Source organism: Indicator indicator, chromosome 6 (assembly GCF_027791375.1).
Source record: "Indicator indicator isolate 239-I01 chromosome 6, UM_Iind_1.1, whole genome shotgun sequence".
Taxonomy (NCBI): Eukaryota; Metazoa; Chordata; class Aves; order Piciformes; family Indicatoridae; genus Indicator; species Indicator indicator.
Genome location: NC_072015.1, coordinates 7896872 through 7917604, shown reverse-complemented (window position 1 = coordinate 7917604; position 20733 = coordinate 7896872). Strand labels below are relative to the sequence as shown.

Genomic DNA, 20733 nt, shown 5'->3' with positions numbered 1-20733 from the left:
GCTGAACAACCCCAACTAGTCTTTCTCTATGGCAGAGGTGTTCATCCCTCTGATAATTTCTGTGGCCTCCTCTGTTGCCCTCCTTTTTCTTTTCCTCTTTGTATTAGAAATATAAAAGGACCTCTGTGCAACTTGCCAGTTGTGAAAACAAGCTTCAAGACAAGGGCAACAAAGTCTTTAAACATCCCTTTCTCTGTTGCCATTTTTTATTAGGAAATGGCCAAGGTTTTGTTGTTTTTTTTAGCACATAGTCATACAAAAAGGTCATTGCTGTGCCTTTGCCTTTTTGTGTCAGATTTTGGTGCTTATTTGGTGTCTGTTTCACAGAGAGATGAGTGACAGATCCATGCTTCTAAAAGCAAGTCCAATTAATTGCAGATAACCCTCCCATCTGTAAGCTGATGAGACCAATGAGAAGGAATGTTGTGAGGTGTGGGCTATGATGCCCACAGCATCCAAAAAATCATTCTAATTTGCCAGAGCAATCCAGGTCAAACCCACAATCGTTGAGGGGTGTCTTTGATCAAGACTTCTTTGTGTGTGGAAAAGTAGAGTCTACCATCTTGATCACCACAGCAGGTTAAATCAGCTGTGTGGTTTTCCAAAGCTTCCCTGATGACCTTCTGTGGTGAAAGTTTCGGTTTTCTCAGGAGTGACTCTGCTGACTAATAAAAGCAACTTTGACACTGCTCCTGAAGCTCAGATTGAGAAATCCTGGAAGGAAGAATGAAGTCAGGGAAACGCTCAAAACCCAGAAGCTTTCCTTAGCAGGCACAGTGCTTATGTTGTTGGCAATAAACAACAGGCTTAATGTTTCTGGTCCCAGTGCTTATTTGGAGAAATATTTTGCCTGCTCTACTGCTCCATCAGTGACTGATGCTGGTGGCATGGCTCCGGGCTATTTAAAAGGCCTTGGGGAAATTGCTGTGAAGCAAGTGGCAACCAATTAGTGTAATTCTCATACTGGTGCCTGACTTAACGCTGACAACGAGAATCTGAAGCTGTGTTTGCAGCAAAGAAGTTCTTGAAGCACATCCAGAAAGTATTAACATGCTGCATGCCAGGTGGTGAGAAGGTCACTGGGACAGAGATAATGAGCAACTGGGGAAAAAAAATTCACATGGGAATTTTTATCTGCTCTAATTCTATCACCATTCCAGCTTTGTTCTGAGAATTGCTTTGCTGTAAAAGCTAATCAGGCTTTTCAAATACCTTTAATCACCAAAGTATAGAAGAATAAGCATTTATCATTGATTTAGCCTGCTTGTTTTGTGCCCCTCTGTAATCTTCCTCCTTCTTTAAACAGCATTCTCTGTGAAAGCCTCCTTTAAATAGTTGCACAGGCTGAGCTAGTCATGCCAGTGGGTTTTTCTTGTGAAAGACACACTAGAAAGAAATGTAGAAAGACAAGAGATTAGCTTTCATATTCAGCCTAAGCAGGAGCTTTTCTTTCCTGAGCTCGCTGGACTCAGCTGAGCAGCCAGGTCCGCATGGCAAGAGCATAGATGTAATGTTCAAGAAGAGAGCTCTGGTGCTGGCCATGCTAAAGAATAGTTTCACAGTTTGCCAAGGCATGGACAGAAGTGCTCCCTGCTTTATCACTTGCTCCCTGCTTTATCTCTGTTCACATTTCTTAGTGTTGTTGACTGATGAGCTGAGGAGACGTACATCAGAGAGAATGGTGGGCCCCAGCACTGCTGTTTACATGGGGGTTCAAAATGGCAGTTCTGCTTTCCCAAGCCAAAGCTTAATTTATACTGACCTCACTAATGATGCTGATGAAAGGCAAAGCCAGTGCTTCTCATACATTTGAAAGCTGATCCCCCATTCAGAGGAGAGAAAACTGATCTCATGTACCCCATTTCAACACTGAATGTCTTGGGAAAAGCATCTTCATTGACCTTTTACATGACATCTGAGCTTACCCTTTACACATCCACCAGTAAGCCCTTCATACAACCTCCTGACTGTATGCTACACAAAGGAAAAGTTGAGCTGAGCAAGGTCGAATGGAAGTCTGCTGCCTTGATGAAGCACAGAGGTGATGGGAGAACATCAGTGTGTGTTGATGGGGAAAGATATAAGAAGTAGAGGATAAAAAAACCCACCCATATCCAAACATATTTTGCTGTGTCCAAGAAGGAGGATAAATATGACCGATAAAACCACTCAATGGTACTTGACACTATCCCTTTAACAGAGGGACGATAACTCTCCAAGACAGCTGCATATCCTATCTTATGGTGGATTAGCACCATTTCAGCTTTTGCATTGCATCCAAATACTTCAGCTGGACTGCTCCTGATCCAGGACTCTGTGTATTTTTCCAAGTGCTTACAATTAGTTTGTAACAGTCTCTGCTGATTGTCTTCACCAAAAAGCAGGCAGGCAGGCAGGCAAAGGAGGCGGGCATGGAGCAGTTGTTGCCAACCATTTGGAAATACCACCAGAGCCAAGAAATAAAGCGTCCATGGCTTTTGTAAGGGGTCCAAGAACGTCAGTACCGACAGCCTGCCTACTTTCCATTGAATACCTAAGCTTGGCTGATTATTTGGAACTGGATGTGCCTGCAAAGAAAGAGGGAAGGGAGCTGGTTGAGTCCAAGAGAGGAGATGTCACTTGTTAGTAACATTTCTGTACCTCTCAGACCACAATCTTACATCAACTCGGGATGTAACACTTCTATACCTCTCAGCAGAGGTACTGCTGGGTAGCATAGCCACAATAGGTAGCATAGCCACAACAAAGCAGAAGGCAGGGCAGGCAGCAAAGCCTGCCTGAAGCAACAAACAAATGCTTGTGAGCAGACCTGTGTGAAGCTGCCTGTATTAATGCTGCTGGTCCACTTGGCACAATCATAGAATGGTTTGGATTGAAAGGGACCTTTAAAGGTCATCTAGTCCAACCCCCTGCAGTAAGCAGGAACGTCTTCAACTAGATCAGGTTGTTCAGAGCCCTGTCCAACCTGACCAGGAACGTTTCCAGGGACAGAACATCTACCCCCTCTCTGGGCAACCTGTGCCAGTGCTTCACCACACTCAGTGTAAAAAAATTTCTTCCTTAAATCTAGCTAAATCTCCCCTCTTTTAGTTTAAAACCATCACCCCTTGCCCTGTCACAACAATCCTTTTCAAAAAGTCTCTCTCCATCTTTACCATAGGTCCCCTTTAAGTACTGAAAGGTTGCAATAACCTCTTCCTGGAGCCTTCTCTTCTTTAGGCTGAACAACCCCAACTCTCTCAATCAAGCACAATGCATATAAGAAAGCTTCAGCTATCCTGATAAAAGTCAAAGACACTTCTTGGCCACCCTTAAGACTCCTCCCAAGTTACATATAGATGCACTCTATGGTAATATTTGGCACCTAACCTTTTATATTCTTTACCATAAAGGACATGCCACGGACTGGTGCAGCTTTCCCCATGGCAAAGGCATGACACCAGCTGGGGTTAATGGGGATGTTAGTTTTTACATAATGTCCTCTTGATTGTTCTGCAGAGAGTGGGACTCAGAGGGACCCTGTCCTTTTAGGTTGGTTTATTTTTGGTGATAGTGGTTTTGAGGCAGCTTTTTACCAGTTAAGCCTGTGCTGTGCTGCACTGTGCCACCAAGGACGTTTACAGGAGGAATGAGAAGGCACAGAGCTACATATCAACATGAGCACTGCAGTTTACAACATGTGACATTTAGTCAATTTGTATTTTAGGGCAGTTTTTCTCCCCAGGTGGTTTACAGATCCCTGGCTTTAAAGAGCAGCTCAGAAAAGCCAGCACACTGCCTTTGCACTAATGGGCTCCACACCTCCAGTGGAAAGTCTTTTGGGACCCTGCAAATGTAAACATGTTTGGAAACAACTGCTCAGGGTTATGTCCCTGAGAGTCTTGGTCAAGTTCTCTTTTGAATATCAGCTAGCTGTAGCAGTACAGGGAGTGTGTTTATAGGGAAATTGACGTCAAGAGGTGAAGGTATGAATCCCCATTCACAGGAAGATCTCAAATCTCAATGCCAAGAGCAGAACCTTCCTGACAGGTCACAGAAAGAGCTTCTAGCTAATCTGTTATTACTGGAAAAGTTCTCACCAGCAGTGTTGCTAATGCACAAGTCTCTCCTTTCTCCAACTTGAGACCGAGGAATCTTGTGCTGCATGATTTTCCATCCACACTGCTTTTTCAATTTCAGTTCTTGCTTCTCTCCACAGAGAAGGTGCTCGAAGTTCTGGAAGAACTGGAGCTTGTGTGTTCATTTGCTCTTCTTTTCCCCACAGAATCTTATGGCCAGAGCCCTGTACGACAACGTCCCCGAGTGTGCAGAGGAGTTGGCCTTCCGCAAAGGAGACATTTTGACAGTGATAGAACAGAACACTGAAGGTCTGGAAGGATGGTGGCTCTGCTCCCTGCACGGCCGGCAGGGCATCGTTCCAGGCAACCGCGTCAAACTCCTGATAGGTCCAGTGGTACAGGACAATCCTCCCGGCCAGGATATATCCAGTTCAGGATTGATGCCTCAGTCCTTCAACCAACAAAAGATCTACCAAGTGCCAAGCTCACACGCCTCAGCACGGGATCCTGTCTACCAAGTGCCTCCTTCCCATGTGAATCAGGGAATTTACCAAATACCCACTGGTCATGGAGTTGTGGGACAAGATATTTACCAGGTGCCACCCTCCATGCAGCGACCTATTGATGGCCCAGGTCTGACTAACAAGGTGTGTGCATTTGCTTTCATGCCATAGCTCCAAGGCAGGTCACTTATGCTGACCACCAGTAAAGTGATTCATGTCTAGTCATAGCCTGTGGACCTCAGATATAGGAAGGACAAACATATATATATATATATAAGTTACAGCAGTAACTTTACTGCTATGGGAAGAAGAGAAAGGCCCAGTTCTTAATAGCTTCCTTCATTCAAAACTCAGATACCTTTTTTTGGAGCTGTGCTACTGCAGCTGCTGAAGGTGAGGGGGAATTTGTGATCTTGCATCCTCCCTGGCTCCCCAGGGAGGCTGAAGCAAATCTGGCCTACAGCACTCTTGCATAAATATGCTCAAAAGAGAGCCGCTGCCATGAGATTAACTCTCACACAAATTAATGAGCAATTACATCATCTGCCCATGTAATTTTTTTTGTTTAATTAAAAATGATGTATTGCCTTGCTGGAGGAGTCCCACTGGGTCTAAACTACAAAGAGGAAGCAATGATTGATGAGACAAGGGCCATACCTGGAAGAGTGAGGATGATGAAAACGAGGGATGTTTTAATACAGAACCTAAAGTTTGTAAGGGTGCATTTGATGTTTATCTACAGCTAAATTTCTTGATTGAAACTGGGATCTGCAACAGCCCCATGATGCAGCCATGACTGCAGCAGCCAAGAGCTCCTAAGGCTCCAGGGAGAGGCACTGTGGATCCCACCTTACTCCTGCAGTCCCTCCCAGGCTCTCCTCCTAGCATTCCCTCATTTTACATTCACAGGGTACCTGCCAGGTGCGCTGGTGGCACACAGTGCTGAGTACCTGGGGATGCACACTGCCCTGATGGTTCAAAAGGAGAAAGGAGATTCTCCTGGTCTCTCAGACCCGAGCCAAAAAGGAAGTTTCTACAGTCCCTCCATTCCAGCTCAACAGCTATTAGCACCCTCCTTACCTTTAGAGCTTAAAGCATGATATTTGTATCCAAGTTATGTGAGCAGATGATGTCTTTATCAGGAAGATCCTGACTAGTTTAAATTTCCATCTGCTAATTTAGATGGGCAAGAAAGTCTGCTTCAGGTTATTCCCCCACCACACTCCCAACTAAGTCTTTTTTCATATCAGGTGTCTTCTAATGTTTATATTTCCTTGTTATAATTCAATTTTCCTTTATAAGAAAAAAAATCTTTTTTTTTCCCTTCTGAGCAAGAGAAAAAAATCTGTGAAATCATTCCAAGTCAAGTTATAAAGGTTGGTTTCCTCAGCTTTTCCACAGTTGTGCTTAGTAGGATGTGCAGGAAGATAAAAGTGAGACAATTGCGCTTGCAAAGCGATTGAAACTTTGCTGGAGCAATTATGTAGGTTTTCTTGAGAAACCTCACGTCTTTTCTCTCCTTTTCTCCTTTCCCTACAGACTAGATATGGTGAAATGTTTTTCAGGGGCAGTACAGTTTCCCTCTCCACGGCAGCATTTAGATACCCTCCAAGGTGGTTAGTGAACACCTGGCAAATAGCCTATTGATGGGACAAGACAGAAGAGATCACATTTTAATGTATGTCACAGAATCACAGCATGGTGGTGGTTGGAAGGGACCTCTGGACATCATCTAGTCCAACCTCTCCCTCCTAAAGCAGGCTCACCCAGAGCAGGTTGCCCAGAATTGCAGTGTCCAGGTGGGTTAGAAATCTCTCCACAGGAGGACATGCCATAGCCTCTCCTGGCAGCCTGCACCAGTACTGTGCAGAGATGCCTCAGCCTGCTGCCGGGAGCCACAGGAGATACCCCATACTGTAAAGCTGCACTCAGGTCTGTTGGGAAGCCCAAGATATTAGCTTGGAGTAAGTGCTGTGTACTGCAGTTTTAGACTTGATCTGCTTAAGTGCAAACTTCTTGTTGAGATGCGAAAATCAACAGCACTACAGCACTTTTCTCCATGTTTCTGTCTTGAAATTTCTCAGCAAGCTTGAATATGCATTTTTCTGAATCCAAGTCACCTTGTTTAGAAAACTAAGACCATTTATTTGGCTGACTTCGAACTTAGTTAACGCCTTGCAACCTGTGAGAGGTCAGCTGTGCTGCACAAAAGCAATTGACTTTGCTTCCAGCTGCGGAATGTAGTAAACACACATATTTATAAAGCATTTTACCCTCAGCAAAGTAGCTACTAACCTGTTATAAAGCATTTTACCCTCAGCAAAGTAGCTACTAACCTGTTCAGAACTAAGCAATTCTTCTTACTTAGCATAGGATAACTTTAAGCCCGACTTCACATTTCTTTACCCTAAGAACCCCCAGTTTCACTGTATGTTAGTGGTAGGCTTGCCAGATAGCAAACCTTATGGCAGTGTCCTGCTTTGATCAGAGGCAGTCCCTCGGAGCTGCTCAGTTCTACATTGAAAAGAGCCCACTAGGGTTGAAACCATGGTAGATAGGAGAGAACTGGAGGGTAGTTAGTAAGGGAGGCGTCTAGGGTATAACTATTTCATTCTTTATCCTTCTAACTTGGCAAAACAGCTTTTTACTGTTACAGCTGCAACTGCCTGCTAATGCCTTTGTGAAAGAAAAGCTAATTAGGGGGAAGCACTTTAGCACTTGCCTCCTTTGTCCGAGAAAACAGCCTGTCCTCCTCCAAATCCTCTTCCTCTAGGGATCTGTAAAAGCAGCCAGTATTAAGGAAATCTGGAAATCCTTGAAGATTTGATGTGGGGAATCTTTGCTTTGGCTTTCCAAATGATGAAGCTCTTTTCTCAGAGTTGTGACACCTGCCCCGATGGCTCAAGTGAGCCACTCTGCTTTCTCCCATCAGCAGAAACAGCTGCTTTACAAGCCCTGCATTTTGGCAGCTTTAAGGACATGGGAGGGTGGTGCTGAGGTCGTTCTATAAGTAAACCTTCTTCCTTCCCATAGCAGTAGCTAGAGAAGACTGTATCCATGAGAAACCAGTCAAAGCAGGACCAGCAGTTTCTCTCCTATCCATTTCTGCATGCATTTTCCTCATTTCTTTGTGCAAATGTGTGGTTTGGCTGCCATACAGGTTTTACAGGCACAGCTTAGGAACTGCTGTCAGGCAGGAATTGTCTAGCCTCAAGCAACAGTAAATCAGCAGCAGGCATGTAATAAAGCTGTGCTGAGGTAACTGCATCTCCTTCACCAGAAAGGTGAAGCAAGTCAAAAAGGAGTCCTGAGGCAGGTAATTATAATGATGGGTTGATTCTGGCCAAGTTAGTTGTTGACAAGAGAGCTGTATCAGCTTCTTCTATCAAATAAAAATACCACCTTCTAAAACTCACCCTACAAATGACAGAGATAATGAGAGATGGTTTAAAATTAGCCTTGGTTAGCCCCAAGTTTTTATAGCTATGCTGCAAGATTAGTCACAAACCAGCTACACCCTTAAGTGCTATGAGTGGCTGAGGAGCATAAAGATACCAAAGCTGTATTTTAGAATTCCTTCTTTCGGTGATCTGCCTTCAAACTCAATGCTTTTGCTGCAAGCAGCAAAGAGAAGGAACCTTCAGATAAATCTGACACTCAGGAACCCAGGGTTTTATCCTTGCCACAGGCTGCTGCATAGTCTTGAGTGGTGCTTTTGCACTTCAGCAATCTCATCTGCAAAATATGCAGGGCAATTACGAGGGAGCTCATTCTGCTTTGGGAACATCCTTTGGGAAAGGTGCTGTCAAAGCACAGAGTCTTTTGCATCTGTGATTAATCATTAGTTCACACATGAGCTTTATCAAGGGAAAGCTGAATGTTAAAAAAGTCACCACCATAATTTAAACATTTTTTTCTGGTCCAGCATTTCTGCTAAGTGGTCTGTTGTGCTGTCTCTACCAGCCTGAAAATGGATGCAGGGCATTGTGCACCCCGACATGTGCCCTTGATGCCTGCACTGGCCTGTTGCATCTTGTCTCATGCTGAAGCTCCTCAATAAAGTTGTGTTTAGAGATCCAGACCCTATGTCCTTGCATAGATCCCTTAGGACCTGGTCTTACTCTGCTCTTAGGCTCACAGAATTACAGAGTAATTTGCCCCCCAAAAAGCATAAGGGAAATATTTTCACGTGGAAAACAGTTCTGACAAGTTCTGCAAGCTTTCTGCAGGAACCAGTAGCTTTCAAGAGAGCTTTTGAGCAAGGGAAATCTGAACAGTACAAGGCTGATGTACCACAGCTGTTCATCCAGGGAAGAAGCTAGATGACAGGGGTTACCAGCCCTGAACCACAGCTCTCACAAAGCACAGACTAACTCAGGCAAAGAGAGATTAATGCCAACTTGGAACACATCAGCTTTTTTGTTTGTTGCTCTGTTTGAACTAGATCTTTACAGTTCAGGAAACACTCAGATTTATCCACCTTTTAGAAGTGGATAAAGCAGAAGAGGGAAGGAACTCCTATTCAAACGAAAATTCCCTGGCTTATTTCCAAGTATAAACATGTCCTTGACAGATCAAGGGTTTCACACCTCACCATCCTGCAATCTCCACCTTTTTCAAGAGCTTGCTGCCTTCCTTCAGCAGGAGGTTTGGGTAAAAACACAGCTAATGGAACGGACCTTATTCCCTGGTCTTTATTTATGTTAGAGTCACATTGGTTGAATCCATGAGAAAGTAGAAACACCACCCCACAAGCAGCACCACCCTGAGGGTTCTGGCACAGGCTTGAGCAGCAGAAGCCAGTTAGCCACGTTACAATGTTTTTCCTCCCAATTAAACAAGGACTGTCTTAGCTGGGAGGAAACAAACAGCTGCACAGAATGTTTGCTCCAGTAATGAGCCTGCCTTTCCAGTATTATTCTTTTTTCTTGCCTATTTTGCACATTACGAAGTAAAACCCCACATATATTAAGCATAGTCAAGAGCTGTGGCATATATATTGTCATCAACAGAAGAACAGGAGTGTATCTAGTCTTTTGTAGCTTGTTGGCAAAATGTGTTTACATTCCAGGATAGAGTAACATCACTGTTTACCTTTAAGTCTGGAATACCTCAGCTTCCTGTGATACAGCTTTTACTTAAATAGCTCAGTCCTTTTCTAGTCCCTTGACACAAGCACTGTGGCACCTGCAACACAAGGAGGACATAGACTTGATGCAGCTGGTCTGGGGGGACTGGAGCACCTCTCCTATGAAGACAGGCTGAGGGAGCTGGGGTTGTTCAGCCTGGAGAGAAGATTCTAGGGGGACCTAATAGAGGCCTTCCAGTACCTGAAGGGGGCCTACAAGAAGGCTGGAGAGGGACAAAGGCCTGCAGTGATAGGACAAGGGATGATGGTTTTAAATTAGAGAAGAGTAGACTTAGGTTGGACATTAGGAACAAGTTCTTTACCATGAGGGTAGTGGAACACTGGGACAGGTGGGTCAGGGATGTAGTTGATGCCCTGTCCTTGGAGATATTTAAGGTCAGGCTCAACAGGGCTCTGGGCAGCCTGACCTAATGAAGAATCTCACTGCAGGTCCCTTCCAACCCAAACCATTCTATGATACTATGCTTCTATGATTCTATGGATTCTCTTCTGCTTTCACATTACAAATTCTACTTTGGGGATTTGTATCCTTCCTAACAAAATCCTGGTTCAGTGTTAGGAGTGCTGAACACACAGCAAACTTGCAGCCTGCAGCAGGCAGAGTGACCTGTACCTCCTTGGTGCCCTGTTTCACAAAGTGTGCTCTACAGGATGAAATTCTCAGAAATTAAATGCAAACTGGGTGGTAAAACCAGCACACTGCATTTTCTTGAGACAGAGTTTTCACTTGTAGCTTTCCACGTGACATTAACAGGAGAAAAGTCATTTTACTGCAAAAAAGCCTGCACAGCTAATCTGCCCTCAGTGGTCTCCACGAAAACCACTGAGTGAAGAAACTCTCTTCCACAAGTCAGAGTAAGCAGTAGTTGGTCACTGGTGTGATTTGTAGAGATGTATTTTAAGAAAAAGAGTGACTGCATTTTATTAGGCTGAGCAAACATATGAGCTCAGCATCACTCCCTGCTTCTCCCTGAGCTCAGGGCTCTCTTTAATCAGTTCTATTTGCAGACCAGAGTCATGCTTGGGTTTTTTCCCCTCTAGTATCAGAAAAAAAAAAAAAAAACAAACAGTCCTGCAATTTCATCCAACAACAGAGGGCCCAGAGCACACAAACTTGCCTGCAGGATCAACCCTTAGCTAAAAAATGAATAATTAAAAAAAAAATGCTTATGGGCATTCTTGGTGGTTAGAAACCTGACTGGATAGAATCACAGAATATATTTGGTTGTAAGACACATCAAAGATCATCCAATCCAACCCTCGACCTTGACTCAAAGGCCAACACTAAACCATGTCCCTAAGCTTGAACACCCCCAGGGATGGTGACTCCACCACTGCCCTGGGCAGACCATACCAATGTTTGATAACCCTTTCAGTGAAGAAATACTTCCTAATATCTTGCCTAAACATCCCCTGGCACAGCTTAAAACCATTTCCTCTAGTCCTGTCTCTTGTTGTCAAGAAAAAGAGGACCTTTGGTTACATCTGAAAACACAATGACCTAATGATAATGTGGGGTAACCTAAATTTCCCTGTAGGTGCTAAAATCCAAGCACAGCAGTGGAGCACTTTACAAACACAAGAGTGGAAAACTGTCCCAAAAGTGAATGTCATCATAAAGGGGAAGTGTGGTTTCTGGAAATAGGAAATGGACAGATGAAGATGGGTTGCTGAGAGTCAGGAAACATAGTTCTGTTGAACTCGAAAGGCTTTGCAGGCTTTGAATGATTTTGGATGTGTTTTGTTTTAAGAACACTAATTAGCATCAGAATATCAGCATTCCACATGTCTTGCATGGAACAGAGTCAGAATCACAGAATATATCAGATTGGAAGAGATCATCCAGTCCAACCCTCAACCCAGCACTGAAGGGCTGACAGTAAACCATGTCCCTCAGTGCCAAGTCCATAGACTGCTTGAACACCCCCAGGGACAATGACTCCACCACTGCCCTATTTTTCAAACAGCAATGGTAATTTTACAGCATCCCAGAGTAGTGGGGGTTGGAAGGTACTGCTGGAGATCATCTAGTCCAGCCCCACCCTGCTAAAGGAGAGCCACCCAGAGCAGGTTACCCACAATCACATCTAAAGATGTCTCCAAAGAAGGAGGCTCCACAACCTCTCTGGGTGACCTGTTCCAGTGCTCAGGCACCCTCACAGGAAAAGTTTTCTGCATGTTCACATGGAACATCCTGTGTTCCAGTTTGTGCCCACTGCCAATTGTCCTGTTGCTGGGCACTGAAGACTCTGGCCCCATCCTGTTGTCCACCACCCTTTAGATGTTGGAAAGAATTGGTAAGATCCCCTCTCAGGCTTCCCCAGGCTAAGCAGCCCCAGGTTTCTCAGCCTCTTCTTGTAAGAGAGATGTTCCAGTCCCCCCATCATCTTTGAGGCACTCCCCTAGATGTTCTCCAGTAGTTCCTTGTCTCTCTTGCACAGGGGGGCCCAGAACTCAACACAGTATCCAGAATGGAAAGACAGGAGAACCTCCCTTGACCTGTTGGTCACACTCTTCTTAATGCACCCCAGGATACCATTAGCCTTCTTGGCCATGAGGGCACATTGCTGGCTCGTGGTTAACTTACTGCCCACCAGGATTCCCATTCCTTCTCTGCAGAGCTGCTTTCCATCAGGACAACCCCTAACCTGTACTGTTGTGTGGGTTTATTCCTCCCTAGGTGCAGAACCCTTCACTTATCCCTGTTGAAATTCATTAGGTTCCCTTCCACCCATCATTTTTTTATAGAAAATCATCTAAATTAAGCTTTCCCCCAGAACAAGTTGTTAGAATAGAATCAAAGTGACATTAATGTAGTTAACTTCTTTGCAGGTAGAAACCTTCCATAAGACAGTTCATCCCTAATCTTTCAAAGACTGTAACATGTCTCCATTGGGTCTCAGCATCACAACTTCATATGCACAATCATCCCTGACTGAGGTCTGGTGTAATTATTAAACGGATGCAACAGACAATTTAGGATGGAGTTTATAGCTGCTTAAAAGGTATCTATGCCTTCCACAGACCTGCCAAAGCAAGCTGTGCTAATCTAAACACCAGTTCATAGGAGCACCTGTCTCTATGGCTGCCCTGAGAAACCCAGTCCTCAATGGAGCCAGACTGCAACTTGTGAGCCAGAAAACCTTTAAAAAATCAAATTCAGTTGAGTTTCTTCCCACTGGAAAGTTTTCTTTGCCTACTTCTCTCAGAGCAAAATGGTTCCCAACCTGAATGATTTAGGGGCACTTCTGTTGTTTCTGCCCAAGCATACCTCCAACAGCACCCTTCTGGAATTCAAACTCTTTGAGAGTGTTTCATCTCAATTATTATTTTTGCTCACTGGGAAAGGCCAGGCCACCAAAACTGAAACTGGTGACAAGGAAAGATCTGTTCTGAGAAATGTCTTAAAAGAAGAAAGAAAATATTTGAAGGGAACTCACAGAAATACCCTACTTCAGCTATTCCCAAATGAAGCTTTCCCCCCACCTTCCATCCAGAAATTCAATATAGGAGGGAAGAAATAACAGAAACAAGATGTATCTCCTCAAGAGCATTAGAAGAAGTTGTTTAGACTGAACCAAACTGGGTTATTGTTTGAGCCTTCAGGCTATTATGCAATTCACAGCAGTAAGACCACTCTTTCCTATCTGTCCCAGCACCCTGTCTGCTCATCCTTTTCCTTCCTCTCCTCCTCTAAGCCCACCCTGAATGTAGTCTTCTGTCCTTCAGAAGAGACACTCATAGTATTACCAGCATAGAAAACAAGTGCACATTTGCCAAATGGTTCTTCACATGACAACCTTTTTAAAGCAGGGAGACAGTGTGGGATGGCCAAAGCTGCTTGAAGTATCTATTGTGGGCAAGATACCAAAACATCGAGGCACTGAGTTTCACCATGCACTTCCAGCTCAGATTTAATCAGAGGCTTCCAGAGAATGCTTTATCAGATAAATTATCTCTCCCTTAGAAGGACTTATCACACAAAAATTTGGAGATTTTGTTTCTCTGTAAGATCCATTCACAGACATTTGTTTCTGAGTGCATGCCTGTTCTATCACCAGTACTGTAACACATCAGCTCATTAGCCCTGTTGGCCAACACATGCAGAAATAGTGATGTCAGTGTCTAAAAATGAGTAATTGTCATGGGGATGGCACTGCTAAAACTCTTACCAAGAACACTGAGCAAGTATCCTCTTAAAATTGCTGATATTTTTATAGTAACAGCTCTATTTTGCTTGTCTCTCTTGTTCCCTTCCTCTCAAAAAAAAAAAAAAAATGGGAACATGCTCAGAAGTGCTGGTTTGCCTCTCTTTAATCACATTTTCTGAGCAAGAACGACTCCACCAGAAGCTAGGAAATACCCTTTCCCAGTCAGCTTTGCAATTCAAGGCCAGCCAGCACCAAGCCTGTTGCACTGAAGCAAGCAGAAGTATTGCTCATAACACAACTGGCAGAAAGCCCTAGAAATGATGAGAGTGTGAGCAGGATCAGGTCACGAATGCATCATTAAAATACAGACAAAAAAAGCAGTAAAATCTTGTCAGTGACAAAACTGTTGAGCTTTTTCTGGGGTTTTTTTTGTGCCTTGTGCAGCTCATTTGGTAAGATCTGTAGAGAGATAGCCTCTTGTATCTGCCCTTAGTTTGTGATCATGTACACCAGCAGCAAGAAAAATGCAGCACCGTAATCCAAGGGTACAGCTGATGGATATCATCACCATTCCACTACACTTCATACAGCCCTGTCGTGTTGCTCTCATGGGAACTTAGGGCCTTTATGTAACCTCATAGATTAAAAAATAAATAAATTCAAAAAATAAATCACCCCACCCAAAAATCCCAACAGCAACCAAAGAAAAAAAAAAACAGAAAAAAACCCCACCAAACCGAATGAAACCAAACCCAGCAGCATTGTTTGGGAAGACAACAAACCTGCACTTTAGATTGAGGAAAAACTACAAAACAGTGTAATGAACCTACTTTGGGGTGCTGGGTATTGGCAAGTGTCACAGCAGAACCTGAACAGTCAGGATTGGGCTGGTTGCAGAGCAGCTGTCTGTGCTCCCATCGCCAGCAGCTGAGGATTTGTTTCAAGGCCACCTCCTGATTTCACATTTTTTATCTTTAATCCTTTTCACAGCTTCTGCTCTACATCTTCACAACTCACAACCCAAAGTTTGCATAAATCTGGTCAGAATCATAAACTCATTTAAGTTGGAAAAGACCTTTAAGATGATCACATCCAACCAGCACTAGTAACACAGCACCAACAAGTCTGCTGGTAAACCATGTCCCTCAGCACCACATCTACGTTGTCTTCTACATCCCTCCAGGGATGGGGACCCCACTACTTTCCTGGGCAGCCTGTTCCAGTGCCTGACAACCCTTTCAGAATTTTTTCCTAATGTTCAATCTAAACCACCCCTGGGCCAACTTGAGGCTGTCCTCTTGTCCTATTGCTTGCTACTTGGGTGAAAAGACTGAAGACTGACCCCCACCTTGCCACAACCTCCTTTCAGGTAGTTGTAGAAAGTGAGAAAGCCTCCCTAAGCCTCCTTTTTCTGCAGGCTAAAAAGCTCCAGTTCCTTCAGCTGCTCTTCATAAGATTTGGGCTCCAGACCCTTTACCAGCTTTGTTGCCTGTCTCTGGACCCACTCAAACACCTCAGTGTCTTTCTGGTAGTGAGGAAGTCCAAAATTGAATGCAGTGTTCAAAGTGCAGCCTCACCAGTGCTGAGTAGAAGGAGACAATCACCTCAGCAACCTCAAAAGGAGGAAAGTCTAACACCCATTTTCATTACTTGGTATTTGCATTACAGTACCATGGGGACATTTTTTAAGGCTGAGCATCTCCTGATGAGGCACTTCAGAGCCACATTTCAAAGTTTCTGTTTAAATCCCTGAGCCTGCAAAGTTCAGCATTTTCAGTTTAACACACCATGAATCAGTGACATCTGGACGTGCTTTAGCCCCAAGTACATGCACAGTTATAGCAGAAACAGAATCACAGGCTGATAGGGGTTGGAAGGGACCTCTGGAGGTCATCAAACCCAACCTCCATGCTGAAGAAGGTTCACCTAGAGCAGGTTGCCTGGGATGATGTCCAGGCAGAAAAGCAGATCTTCGGAGGTATAGGTCTTGGACAACAAATGGACAGAAATTGTAGAAAAAAATACCCTCTTATTTTTAGGATTGAAACACTATCAAGAACTACAGCTACGCTCTGTATCAGGGTCGTGTTTGTCACATACCCTTATCTTCACACATCTTGAGTCTTACTTCTCAGAAAATCCACTGGAGAGCACCCAATCAAAGGCAAGTGGCAGTGTCAGAACGTGTGCTGATACCGCAGTTCAACCACACAGCAGAGCTGCTAACTCACTCAGCCCAGGAAAGCAAATGCAGTCACTGCTGCTCATTTCCTCTTGCTTTGCAGAAATGCTTGGCCTCACAGCACTAGAACCAGCTCATAGTGGCAGCTACAAGCCTGGTGCACTAGAGGAAATAGCTCTTTAGGCTTCCTCCCCTCTTTCAGCTTGTGAGCCTTGATGAAAAGCTCTCCAACAGTTCAAGTCTTGGCAGAAAAGAATTCTACTAGATCATTTTATAGTGTGGCCTGAGGTTCATACGTTATTTAGGTTAACATAAAGTGTTATGTTTTGATATTCCTAAGACCTATAGCAACTTAGAAAGCCAAACATTTGTAAGAGCGAGTATCCTTAGCATGTGTGAGAATGAAACCTCACTGACAGCTGAGAAATACATTGTATGTCATCATGTGTAGCAAATAAGTCAGTCAAGAACACTGCTTCTTAAAACCATTTTTGCTCTTCTTTTACAGCAGAAAATACTCAGCAATAGGTATTGCTGTCAGGAAATGCATTATCAGTCACTGGAAATCTTAATGCAGCTTGTGTGAGACAGGAAAATCATAGAATGATTTGGGTTGGAAGGGACTTCCAAAGGTCTTCTAGTCCAACTCCACTGCAGTGAGCAGGGACATCCTCTACTAGATCAGGCTGCTCAGAGCCTTATTGAGCCTGACCTTGAATATTTCCAAGGATGAGGCTTCAACTACCTCCCTGGGCAACCTGTGCCAGTGTTCCACCACCCTCATGGTGCAGAACTTGTGCCCAACATCCAATCTAAATCTCTTCTTCTGCCACTGCCTTCCAAAGGTGCAGGAGTTCAAGAGAGTAGAGATTAGGTTCCCCCCCCCCCCCCCAAACCCCTAATTCTCTCTCTCTTATGCTTTCCCCAACTTTGGCTATTTTGTTCTCCTTACATGCCTAGATGTTACATATCCACCTAAGAGGCTGGGGAACAGAATTTCAGTAACTACAGTTTTGTATTAACAAATACATTGTGCTGTATTCACAACAGCAAAAAAAAACCCAAACCAACAACATTCTCTTTTACTTATATTTTGAGTCATCATTACCACATCCAAACATTCTAACAGCCCCATTTTATGCACCACCATTTAGCCTCCTCCCAGAGCAAGCTGCAGATGATTTTAATAGACACAAGACTGACAGCTGAGATTGGCAGCACTTGATAGCAGGAGTTCATGAGCTGCAGAGTTACCCATGGAGTGGAGAGGAGAGCATCATGGGAGCAAATATGCAGGTCTTCATCCAGATTTAAAACAAATATGTAAACTTTATCTTCTTTCCCTCCTTCAGAAAGCACTGGTCTATTTTAAAAGCAGTAAGTAGGTTCTTGGGGTTGGGAGGCCATCCTGCAAAATCACAGAATCACAAAACTGTGGGAGTTGGAAAGGACCTCTGGAGGTCATCTAGTCCTACCCCTCTGCTAAAGCAGGGGCACCCAAAGCAGGTTGCTGAGGATCATGTCTAGGCAGATTGGGAATTTCTTCAGAGATGGAGACTCCACAACCTCTCTGGGCAGCCTGGTCCAATGCTCTGGCACCCGCACAGGAAAGAAGTTTTTCCTCATGTTCAGTTGGAACTTCCTGTGTTGCAGTTTATTCCATTGCCCCTTGTACTGTGTCTGGACACCACTAAGTAGACACTGGCCCCATCCTCTAGACACTTGCCCTTTAGATACTAATAAGCATTGATAAGATCCCCCTGTCTTCTCTTCTCCAGGCTAAATAGCCCCAAGTCCCTCAGCCCTTCCTCATCAGAGAGGTGGTCCTGTCCCTCCTCATCTTTGTAGCCCTCTACTGTACTCTCTGCAGTAATTCCCTATCTTTCTTGGACTGTGGAGTCCTAAAGAGAACACAGTGCTCCAGATGTGGCCTCACTAGGGCAGACTAGAGAGGGAGGAGAACCTCCCTCCACCTGCTGCCCTGCTGAAATAACAAGCTGCCCTTTTCAACTCCCCTGTCTGCCTGTGGTGTGGGTGGGGAAAGGTGTTGCCAAGATGCCACATAGCTCTGCTTGAGTTCTTTCACCTGTAAAAATGAGCAAAGCTCATTTCCCATCGCTCCCCATGTCAGGAACTATTGTTCATGGGAACAAGCCAAATTCTGTCCTCTAAAGAGCTGCTATAAATCCAGAGAAATTGTGTTGGCTTCAGTAGGTTTATTTGTTCTTTATCCTTGCTAAACAATGTAAACTACAGTGTTGCACATGGGAACAGTCTTGTTGCTGCCTTAGTTAGGAATGTTCTCTATTGCAGCCTAACGTCGATTTTAAACCTCGAAGACACAGAAATTTGGTTTTTTTCATTGTATTTAAAGAAGAGGGATTTAATGAACCACAGCAGTGGATATTTTGCAAAGTACATGCACATTCAGCACTTTTTCTTGGTTAGGAACATGCCATTGGCATGGAAAAGACCCAAGTAGTTTCTTTTGGAAGAGCATGATATTCAGCAAGAACAGAACAAACTTTCTGCTCAATTGTCTTTGTTTTGCAGTACTGAGAGTTGTTTGAAGCAGGCTCATTACATGTTTCACCAAAACCAGACCTGACCCCCGTTAGTTGCTCTGCATGGATTAAGTGGTTAACGATGTTTTGAGACTGTTGGGCTGGCTAGTTTGTGGGAACACCATCTGTTTCCTTCAGCACATAAACAAGGAAAATTGCTGGTTTGAAATGCAGGATTATTTAAACTCGGACGACCACAGGCATGCTGGAAAGAGGAGAGGTAAAAGGAAAAAGAATTCTCACGAGGTCTGAAGTTCCGTTGACATTTGTTAGGAAATAAATTCCTAAGGACCAGACCGGGTTGCTATCCCAGTTCCAGAAGCGAGTGAGGGGGGAACTTTTCTTTCACAGCCATTTATTTCCTTCTGAAGTGCAGCTTCAAAACTAAACTGCCACCAAACATACAAAACCACAAAAAGTGGTTCAACGATTATAGAATCCTAGAATGGTTGAGGTTGGAAGGGACCTTAAAGATCAGTTAGTTCCAACTCCCCTGTCATGGACAGGGACACCTCCCATGAGACCAGGTTGCTCAAAGTCCCATCCAACCTGACTTTTTTTCCAGGATTGGAGCCTCCACAGTTTCTCTGGGCAACCTGTTCCATGGTGAAGAATTTCTTCCTAAAGTCTAATTGTAATCCAACTTCTTCCAGTTTGAAGCCATTACTCATCGTGACAGTGTCAGCGCACTGGATCAGACTGCCCTGAGAGGCTGTGGAGTCTCCTTCTCTGGGGAGATTCCAAACCTGCCTGGATATTGCAATCCTGGGCAACCTGCTCTGGATCTCCCTGCTTTAGGAGGACAGGTTGGACTAGATGATCTTCAGATCAGCACTGGAGCCCCCACAACTTCTCTGGACAACCTGTTCCAGTGCCTCACCACCATCTTGGGGAAGGATTTCTTCAAAATGCCTAATCACAATCTAGCTTCTTCCAGTTTGAAACTATTATCCCTCATCCTGTCATGCACTTGTGAAAAGTCCCTTTCCAGCTCTCCTGCAGGCCCCCTGCAAATACTGGAAGGCTGCAATACAGACTCCTCAGAGCCTTCTCTTCTTCAGAGATTGTTTCACAGTACAGAGATCACACAGCAACATCTGGGCAGCAAGTAAAAAGAAGAAAGGCCTGTGTGGTTAACATAGCAGAAGGAAGGGAGTGGGATAGCATCTGGGACTTTTCCTGAAGACCTCAGTCAAACAAAACTGTGAAATCTGGGCAGAATGCTCAGATTTCGTACAGCAAAAACCATTATAGGATCTTTATTGAGCATTTACTTCTTGCCTAAGTTTTTAAAGCAGTTAGGTAGCTCTGGTAGAGAATTCTGTCCAGCTAAGTACAAAGCCACGTCTTGCCCAGGCTTGTCATACACCATTCTATGCCTTTGGGTTAAAGTATTTGCATTTTTTTTTCTTTTGTTAGAGCTGAATAGCAGCAGCAGAGGTTAAGATGTTAGTGTTTCCACTATAAACCGAGCTCTTTCTTGGGGTTAGGTAACATTTCTTCTATACCACATTATACTGAAATCCTGCCACTCAGGTGCTGCTCAATGCATTTATTTTGCACCAAATTTTATTTGAACTCATTATGGTAGTCAGTGGTTTAGAAAATGTCAGGGGGAGGAAAAAAACCAAGGTAAATTCTAAGCCTTTTTTTCTTTCAGAGGCTTTTTTTTTGCATTATATACTCCAAGAATGACTTACCATTTCCTATCTGAGCTACTAATACAGATAAAGTAAGCAAGAGAGAAACAGAAAAACTCAACCTCCCACTTGTAGCCTTTCTTTGTAAATGATTTCCAAAGCCACAGCTCACATACAGTCAGCCAGGATGTTGTGCCACAGAGCACAGTAACACAAGATGTCTGGCCAGAGTAGGTGGGAAATACCTCCAGAAGCACAGGAATAGACTCCCAGAGCCTGAACATAGTATTTTCAGCCTGTCAGTAAGCAGGAACACTCAGCACCTCAGTAGGATCAGCATGTATGTAGCCCTGGTCTCAGTGAGCAGGTGGTGTAACCATCACCTCATGTAGGGTGGTCAGCAGGGAGAAGGGGTCAAGCTTTCTGAGACCTGCTGGAGTGTCAAGGGTTAAGGCTGGGCTGGCCACTAGATGAGTGACAGAAGCT

The 20733-nt window shown here is 44.2% G+C and overlaps 1 protein-coding gene across 1 annotated transcript in view; it reads left to right on the top strand.

Annotated features, from left to right (window-relative positions):
• NEDD9 (neural precursor cell expressed, developmentally down-regulated 9) overlaps window positions 1–20733 on the top strand; it is a 43031-nt gene that overhangs the window by 14850 nt on the left and 7448 nt on the right. Inside the window, exon 2 of the mRNA XM_054381955.1 lies at window positions 4265–4705. Within this exon, the coding sequence (XP_054237930.1) occupies window positions 4265–4705 (441 nt within the window). The remainder of the gene's footprint in view (window positions 1–4264; window positions 4706–20733) is intronic.